At 38.5% G+C, this 10,031-nt stretch overlaps 1 protein-coding gene across 1 annotated transcript; it reads left to right on the top strand.

Moving 5' to 3' along the window:
- Positions 1 to 660: 660 nt before the first annotated feature.
- Positions 661 to 8,410, top strand: cryab.S (crystallin alpha B S homeolog). Its single transcript, XM_018227742.2, is given in 4 exon segments — positions 661 to 703; positions 706 to 836; positions 7,310 to 7,432; positions 8,173 to 8,410. Coding segments are annotated over 4 exon segments (468 nt in total). The 3' UTR covers positions 8,344 to 8,410.
- Positions 8,411 to 10,031: the final 1,621 nt, after the last annotated feature.

The raw sequence follows: 10,031 nt of genomic DNA, 5'->3' as shown, positions 1-10,031 counted from the left end.
TCAGTATGATGAAGCTTATATTACATTTTCAAAAAAGATCCCCTTTATGATCTCTGGTCAGGAATTGATTTAAAACATAAACATATTTAACATGTTATTGTTTAACCAGATGACTGACCTACTGACATATGAATAACATTAAAGTAAAATAATAATTGCACATTGTGTATATATTTAGCTCCTTTGTCAGCAATGATCACACCCATGTAGGCATTTAACTCCCCCTCTGCCATCCTAGTCCATACACAGCCTGTAGGAAGCTGAAAGAGGGCTGGATGTTTGCAGAGCATTTTGGATTAAATAAATGGCACTGGGATTACACTGTCAACTGTCAGATCTGGGCATGAAATCATCCTTGTCAAGTTACATGAGAGTGGCTGAAATGATCTGTTGAGCCAAAGAGCACAGAAGTGGGAAAGAAAACAGAACAATAATCAGCATCTCTTCTTGCTGATCCAGTGGGCTGGAGAGTGAATAGAGAAAGTGTCATGGCACCGAGAATGGTTGAATGGAATCCCCTGACTTCAATTTTCCAGAATGTTCAATGTTCGGTTGCAAGGGTGGAGCTGACTGGCAGTCCACTGTATATAAGAGCTCCAGGTTAGTTGGTTAACTCAGACCTTAAGCTTTTCTCTTCTAGTTGCCACAAGCAGCACGGAAATGGATGTAGCCATCCAACATCCTTGGTTCCGTCATTACCTTTACTCTTTGATGAGCATTTTGGAGAACACCTTCAGGAGGCTGAACTTTTCCCAACTTCCAGTCTACTATCACCTCCCTTCTTCAGATACCCCAGCTTCAGGCTTCCAAGCTGGATAGACAGTGGACTGTCTGAGGTAGTTTTATCTTTAACCCTGTAAGGTGCTAGGGGTACTTAAGTCTAGGGCGAGCTTTTTTACATTGCTTTTAAGATCACTGTAATCTAATAATGCTTTTGGGAAAAATGGGCAAGTATGTATAATGTTTATATAAGTTGGTGCTTTCTACAACCACAGTACAGATACATTTACAAAGATATTGAGGGATCCATCTAAATGCAATAAACCAGTGAGGAATGACTGGCATCTAAAGTAACTATTAATATGCTAACATTAACACATTATCATCAATTATATTAAAAAATTTCAATAATACGTGAAATTAAATATTGTGATATATATTGTGACACTGTACCAATGTATTTAACATTGGTACAGTGTCTTAACCATAGTACAGGTATGGGATCCGTTATCCGGAAACCCATTATCCAGAAAGATCCGAATTACGGAGAGGCCAGCTCCCATAGACTCCATTATAATCAAATAATCCAAATTTTTAAAATGTATTTCCTTTTTCTCTGTAATAATAATAAAACAGTACCTTGAACTTAATCCAAACTAATATATAATGAATCCTTATTGGAAGCAAAACCAGCCTATTGGGTTTATTTAAGGTTTACATGATTTTATAGTAGATGGATAACATATCTGGATAACAGGTCCCATACCTGTACTAAGAAAAAAAAACATACATATTTAGAAAGGAGAAGACTATGAAACAGTTGTATTATTAAGAGTATATTGTGGTGTCATTAGAATTGTTTTATCTAGTTATAGACTGTACATTTGAAGAGAAGAATAAATTAAAACTATTAAAATAAATAAAAATTAAAATACATTTTAATGAATTCCTTAAAATAGTGTTTATATGGGGTTTCTAACAGTGTCTAGAAGAACTGCTACAAGTTTAAATAATGTGTATAAAGCAGCTGTATTTAGTAAATATTCTGCTGCATTCAATTGAAATTTCCCCAGTTATGGATTACACACAGCTTGGTTTCTGGGCTGAGATATGCATGCTGCCAAAACTCACCAAGCACCAACCCTCCCAATACTTTTTGGAAAGGGTTTCGAGCCACAGGACTGTTAAGTTACATTAAGTGATTTAAGCTTAATATGCCCATATAACCACCCCCTCTACCAGTGACCCTGTGCCCCACTATGTTTAGCACCCTTCCTTGACTGATGTCACAGGTAGAAGTAATTTTAAATATTGGTTAATATTTTCTAATAGGGTAAACAGTGGGAAAACACACAGCTAATAAATAGTTGTGGGAAAAAAGCAAATCAGACATTTTCTAATAAAGGTGAATAGCAAAATTATTAAATCATGTTTTTCATGTGTGAGCTGTTATAAATATAGCCACAACTATCACAACACTAAAACAGTTACACCAAAAGCTAAATCTAATGTTACATCTTATAATGTTACATCATTCCTGGCAGTTATAAAGTAACAACTCTTAAGTCACTAGTGTGGGAAAATTAACTTTTGAAAAGGCAGGTTTCTTGCGGGTAAGCAGGTTTTTTTGTGCAGAGAAAAGACACAGACTTAGAAAATGCTGCAAATAGGACTTTACCTTTACTTTATTTAGTTATAAAACACATTAACATGGTGCTTGTCTTCACATGGCAGCACACAATATGACAGGTTCTCTCCAGTTAATAACTGCAGTCTTCCTGTCTACTCCAGGGCCTCTCCCAGACACTGGTCCACCACAAGGTTAGTACTCTGTTACTCACATAGTTACATAGGGTTGAAAAAAGACAAAGTCCACCAAGTTCAACCCCTCCAAATGAAAACCCAGCATCCATACACACACCCCTCCATCCCTTCACATAAATTCTATATACCCATACCTATACTAACTATGGAGTTTAGTATCAGAATAGCCTTTGATATTATGTCTGTCCAAAAAATCATCCAAGCCATTCTTAAGAATCAGCCATCACAACCTCACTGTCCTGACTGTGAAGAACCCCCTACGTTGCTTCAAATGAAAGTTCTTTTCTTCTAGTCTAAAAGGGTGGCCTCTGGTATGGTGATCCACTTTATGGGTAAAAAGGTTCCCTGCTATTTGTCTATAATGTCCTCTAATGTACTTGTAAAGTGTAATCATGTCCCCTCACAAGCACTTTTTTTCCAGAGAAAACAACCCCAACCTTGACAGTCTACCCTCATAATTTAAGTCTTCCATCCCTCTAACCAGTTTAGTTGCACTTAGTCTCTGCACTCTCTCCAGCTCATTTATATCCCTCTTAAGGACTGGAGTCCAAAACTGCACTGCATACTCCAGATGAGGCCTCACTAGGGACCTATAAAGAGGCATAATTATGTTTTCATCCCTTGAGTTGATGCCCTTTTTTATGCAAGACAGTTCAGAGATAATGTGTCTCAGCCAAGCCATGCAGCATACTTTCAAGTCAATTTCACTGATTTACTTGCCCAAACACTGCCTTTCTCCGGTCACAGTCTTCTCTTGGGCTCCTTTGCACTTTTTCTTTTTTTCCCACACGCTCCACAGGCCAATATGGTGGCCTTTAATATTTACTTCTGGCCATGTTTTTTATAAGGCATTTTCCAGACTGGTTGCATTCATTTAGGAAAAGCCTGCCCGCCCACAGAAACCCTCTGCTAAAATATTCATGCAGTGTTATTCAGCAAGAAATATACATAATGAAACTCATGTCTAAAAAATGAATAAATGTGATTAGTGCGGGGCCAAGCTGGCCAGGTTGCCTATGTCGCCTCCCTCCTCACGCCCATGTGTGCATGTGCAGAAGAGAGCATGTACATCAACAAGAGGTATGTTACTGGTGCAACTCTACCTTTGTGCCCTAGGCACGTGCCACTTCTGCCTACTTCTAGTTCCAGCCATGAATGTGATCAAAAGGTCAAAACATATGAGCATGCTAGCACTGTGGTTAGCCCCTGTTTACAACAAAACATATGTAGGAAACTTACATATACCAGCAGCCGTTATTATTTGTTTGTCTTAATTAAGATCAGATTTTGAAAGTGAAATTCAGGGTCATCCATGGAAGTAATTTGTGTGTGGCTCTGCACAATATCACTACACCCAGGCTGGAAGTGTCAATTCAAGTTTTTCTTGCCATTTCTTACATTGATGCCTAATACTGCATATCTGTCTTTGCTATTTCCCTAGAACAGTCCGTGTACCTCATACTGTGCCAGTCTCAATTTTCTGAAGTGCTACCAGCTCTGCAATTTTTTTCCATTATGGTCAGCCCTGTTATTTTCCCTAGTACATTGCCAGCATTGGACTGGGTGGTCTGGGGCCCACTGGGGCTTGCAGGTTCCCATTGCCTCTCAATGTATTAAATGTATTTGGGGCTAAAGTTCCTACTGCCTCTCACTCACTGTACTTAATGTATTTGGGGCTAAAGTTCCCTCAACCTCTCACTATATCTAATGTATTTGGGGCTACAGTTCCCATTGCCTCTCACTATAATGTATTTGTGGCTAATGTTCCCTCTGCCTCTCACTGTAGTTGATGTATTTGGGGTATTCTAAATGGCCCCTCTCCGTGAAGCTGCGACAGGTAGACAGGTCTGTTTTAATCACTGGAGGTTTTCCCTGACAGCAGCAGCAGTTACAAAGCACATCTATAATTAGGTGAGAAGTCTGTTGTACCAACAAATGGAGCAATTCAATATTTTTTTAGGTACTTTGTTGCCTGCAGGGAACGTGATTTGTCAAGGGTGGTTATCGAGGGTGACAAAGTGCCCTACCTGCCATTGCCCTCAGAGATGCAATAATTTTTCTTGTTTCCCCACTTATAAAATACAGGATGGTTTCTCTACCAGCATGTTCCATTTGAACATGACTCCCAGCTTGCAGTGCAGCAGTAAAGAGAGACTGAAGCTTATCAGAGCACAAGGCTCAGGGCACTTGGGAAAGTAAGAAAATGGCTAGGCTCATGTCAAATTCTAAAATTAAATATTGAAAAAAAAGTTTTAGCAACCTTTGGAATGACAAAGAGAGTGAAAAAATGTAGCTTCAGTAGTCTAGATGGGGCTGTACAAATGTGTTGCTGAAAACCCCCCCCCACAAAACACTACCAGTAAGTGATTTGTTTTTGGATAGTTGTCACATAATTTCAATCCCTGTATGCTGGCACAGCATGTATCAATATTGAATATGAAATATAAAAGCAATGCAAAAAGGTTCTATTTCAATTAACGCTAGCAATGGCATGTATTCATTAAGTTCATATATTCTAAACCAACTATACCCCGTGATGGTCATTTTGTTCCACTTGCCAGTATTAGGCTAGTAGCAGCCTCTTCTTTTGTTTTTTGTCAGAAAGGAACATTTGTTTTCTATTTTGGAACAATAATATGTTGTCAGTTACTTAGAGGAAAACAATTCATCTTTGTAGTTTTTGCACACAGGACTCTTTGTACAGTACTTGATATCAATGTACTGTTCTTCCAGAGAACAAAGCAAGTCTATAGTCAGTTTATGATATAATGGTTCAAGTGGGAAGTATTAAGCATGTGACCTGGGTAGGAATGGAAGAGTTTATGGAATCCAGATAAGGATGACTGTTGTGTATATAGCTATTTATACAAGCATATGACTTCTGAAAAGGTGACAAATAAAATATGGATGAAATCAATGTCTGGAATATCAAAATCACATTCCATCATTTTCATGTTCAACGCCTTACAATTGTTAAATTTACAATAGCCCAAAGCAAATTTTGATGGTTTATTAATGCTTTTGTCATTGAACAAGCTTTTTTTATATATGACTAAAATGAAGCCTTATTAGAATGAGCAATGACAACTACCATTCTATACTGGATAAGTAGCTAAAGAAGTGGCATAGAATGCATACGACTGGAGAGCAATGCAGCACATTAGTGCTATAGTGGTGGGTGATTCTCTAGAGAGGAGCACCGGAACAAGTATTTACCCACAGTATAGACCAGGCAAAAAAATGAATAAAGAGGTGTGCAGCAGTAGCAGTGGGTTTGTCCTTACTAATGTGGCAAGTTATAGGAAAAATACAATACAATACTGAACCTTGTCGCTATTTCTACCATGTTTTTTCTGTTACACGAGTCCTACTCCAAAATTTATTATTCCAGAGTTCATTGATGAAATGTACAAGTGCATCATCCAGTACATATAAAGGAATCTTGAACTGAAGCCTGGCTTATGTGACAGTCACTCCATTGTCACACATGTGTACAACTAAGTGCTGCTAAAGTGATGGTATTAAAGGGGCTATTCACCTTTAGATTTGGTTGTAATGTGAATTCTGTCATGAAAAAAAGTTGTTTTTTTAAAACACATCAGTTAATATTGTTGCTCCAGTAGAATTCTGTTTTGAAATCCATTTTTCAAAAGAGCAAACGGATTTTTTTATATTTCATTTTGAAATCTGACATGTGGCTAGACATATTGTCAGTTTACCAGGTGCCCCCAGTCATGTCAGTTATTACTGCTAAACTGCAAGTTGGAGTGATGTCACCCCCTCTATCCCCCCCCATCAGCAGCCTAAAAATAGCACAATGGGAAGGTAACCAGATAACAGCTCCAAGTCCCACTGAGACTCCTCCAGTTACATTGACTAGGAGGAACAATAGCCTGTCTGAAAGCAGTTCCATTGTTAAGTGTTGGCTCTTTCTGAAAGCACAGGATCAGGCAAAATTACCTGAGGCGGCTGCCCACACACCAATATTATAAGTTAAAAAAAATATGCTTGTTGGTTCAGGAATAACTTTTTATATGGTGGAGTAAATTATTTGCAGTGTAAACAATGTAATTTAGAAATAAAAACTACAATATAAAAATCATGACAGTATCCCTTTAACTTAATGTTGAACCACCCCTTTAACAGATTACAAGAAAACCGTTTTATCTGGAAAAACTGACAAAGTCGAAAAATCTAATTCCTGTGTTAGTAAATCTGTTCCAAGTATATTCAGCCAATAAGAAATAACTTTAAGTTTTTTTAAGAGACAATTATGATATGGCCTTTGTATGACTTATCAAAAAGACATATAGACTTCACAAATCATAACAGCTGAAGCTGCGGTCATTCATTTGTTTTGAATTGAATAGTGTACCCAGTATTTCTTTTAACAGTGTAAAAGTGGGAATACATGGGCAGACATTGTTGACTTGAGAGTCTATTGGCTTGTCTGTGGGCCCACAGTGATCAACTTCCCAATGTATAGGTACTAAAAGCTTGTTCAGATATGAAGCTAAGTGGAACATACTATCCTATCAGAGCACTGCATTGTGCTGTGTACATGGTCCAGGGCAGCAGTTCTGCAAAGTCTGCCTATATGATCCAACTGAAAGCCCAATAGGATTGGATCAGTCTTATTTGTCCCATGCGTGTACAAATCAGGTAAAATCATCTTATCTGGAAGCCTTGCCAGCTTTAATCTACACTTTGGATAAACCAAAAGCTGTGCCAATAGCCATTCATGTCTTACATTTTCTCTCTGCAGATGAGAATTGATAAGGATAGATTCTCTGTAAACCTGGATGTGAAGCATTTCTCACCAGAAGAACTAAAGGTGAAGATTGTTGGAGATTTTATTGAAATCCATGGGACGCATGAGGAACGGCAGGTAAGTTTTAAACTATTTGCATCTTGCTAAAAAAAAACCATCACAGTAAATGTAAATTAAACCAATGATCTAATATAATCTATATCTATTTATAAGAGCTTCCAGAACCATGGAAATAAAAAGGGGCATTCAGGCAGAAGATCCATCTTATTTTTAATTGCTTACTAATGCCTATGAAACCTAACAATAGGAATGACCATCTTTGGTGGATCTTTCCAGTTCTGCACAAGAACATGGCAGTGTTCTCAGAAAAGAAACGTAAATCCTGATACTATTAAGAGGAGGAAGCAGCAATCCCAAAAAACTCTTGAGTGTTTGGAAATCTTTGTATAGGAAATAGAAAACATTCCTCTTTTGATCTAAGGTAATCCAATGAAAAACAGAGGGAATAGAAACATATTCCACGGACTCCAAGGGACTGGTTAGCTATCATACTATTATGTTTTAAAGTACCTTTGCTGAGTATAAAGATTGCAGGAGCCAGCTATGAAAGCTATTTGGAAATATGTTTTTTGCTTCCAAAGTGAGCAAAGAATGGCAACATTTTGTAAACTGTGACCTTTTTTTGATATAAAACACATTCAAAATATATATCAATATTTATTATTATAAGGGCTCTGCTACCCTTGTGAATTTTTTGTTTGGTTATATCAAATTTACCTGTATGGAACTAATTCTAAGAAGTTATGGTTCAGAAATAATATTGAAATTTATCATCTACTAATATTTTAATTTTTCAGGATGAACATGGCTTTGTTTCCAGAGACTTCCAGCGAAGATACAAAATTCCTTCAGATGTGGATTTTCAATCCATCACCTCAACTTTGTCTCGAGACGGTGTACTGACAGTCTCTGGGCCAAGAAAGCTGTCTGAAGTCCCTGAACGCTGCATCCCTATTACTCGGGAATAAAAGTCATCCATTGGTGGTACTTCACAAAAGTAGGACCTGTTACCTCTTCCAAGGACCGATGATAATGTTCCACCCTGTCATAATTAAAAGCTCATACTAAACAGTTACATGTTTATGACCAAATGAAATTACTACTACAAATAAAGCAAAGATCAGCATGTCTTTTTTGTAATGTTGCTTTTATATCATTAAGAGTAAGCCTACTTAGATGCTGCCCCATTGTTGACTTAAATCTAATTTAAAATGTCAAAATAATATCTTCATAACTGTTAGTTGCTTCAGTAGAAGGTCCCTCTAAAGTCATGTCTGGTCAGGGGTTCCTGTCTCAAAGAGTTAATAGTTCATTCAATAGGATAATCTCCTCCTTAATTTTAGTTTACATTTTAGCAACAGAATAATAATGTACCTGTGAAGATTTTAAATCAGAAATTATCATCAAAGTTTATATTAATCCCAATAGTAAGGTAACGTTGGATGTTTTATCTCCCCTGCTGTAGACATCCCCCCTCCCATCCTGGAGTTATATGTATTTTTTCCCTCTGACCTGGTTGATCTGCCTCTGGAGTGACATCCCAGAGTTGGGTTAAATGGTTGGTTCACCTTAAAGTTAATTTAAAGCATGTAGCAAGACTTTGGAAGAGGTTTGGATTCCAGTGAATCTAAGTCAGGTTGATGTCCTGGGAAAATGTGAAGACTTTTAAGGGGGGAAAAAAGATTAAACCTTCAGGAAAGGCTGGTACCAATTAAAAAAGGAAAGTATCACTAATATGTCAATTCAATCTAAAAGTATAAAAGTAATAGACAAAATATTGTAAACACATCATAAAATGCCTTGAGACAACAATCAAACGTCTGGAGAAATGCTGATGAGATGCATAAAATAATACCCATAAAATATAATTACCATGTCTACCATTTCTAGGGTTGCCACCTGGCCGGTATTTTACCGGCCTGGCCAGTAAAAATGATGATTGATGCCAATGTTATTAATAGGCAAAAATATAGGAAGGCCGGTATTTGTTTCTAGAAAAGGAGGCAACCCTACGTGTCCCAGTCTTTGTCTTGTTGTATGAGGTGAAGTAGGGACGTTGTTAATAAGTAATCGTACAGAAACAGGAGAAAATGATAGTGGTTAAAGCATAACTACATATCTCTATCCATAGAAAAGATGTTACTACATTGAACAGTGTCGGACTGGCCTGGTGGGCCCCGACCCTTGATGGCCCACTGGCGGGCCAGATCCCTCTCCAGATCTCTCATTAGGCGCCATGCAGCGCCATCTGTGCATGCGCTTGGCACCAAACACGCAGGAGCGCAGAGCTGCACCTTCATGTGCGCACACTCGGCGCATCACAGTAGGGGGGCAGGGGGGCCCTGGACAGTAGTCCCGGTGGACCCCGGGCCAATGACGCTCTTTAACGTCAAAGGGTGCTGACAGGCCCGACCAAGATGGTTTGCGCACGGGTGGGCACGCGCGTTCTCCTTTACGCACGGGTGCGCACGCGCGTTCTCCTTTACGCACGAACGCGTTGCCTGGGGCACCCAGCCGCCATTGCCCGGCACTGACTGACTGACACGGTTAACACATGTACTTTGCCACACAAGGTCAGTCAGATGGGTCTTATAAAGCTGCTGAGAAATACTTCGAGTACTTGTCGTGTTAATACTGCCATGTACTGGTTGATTGG

The sequence above is a fragment of the Xenopus laevis genome, chromosome 7S, assembly GCF_017654675.1.
Source record: "Xenopus laevis strain J_2021 chromosome 7S, Xenopus_laevis_v10.1, whole genome shotgun sequence".
Taxonomy (NCBI): domain Eukaryota; kingdom Metazoa; phylum Chordata; class Amphibia; order Anura; family Pipidae; genus Xenopus; species Xenopus laevis.
The sequence above is the reverse complement of the archived record's forward strand: the minus strand, read 5'-3'. Positions and strand labels throughout refer to the sequence as shown.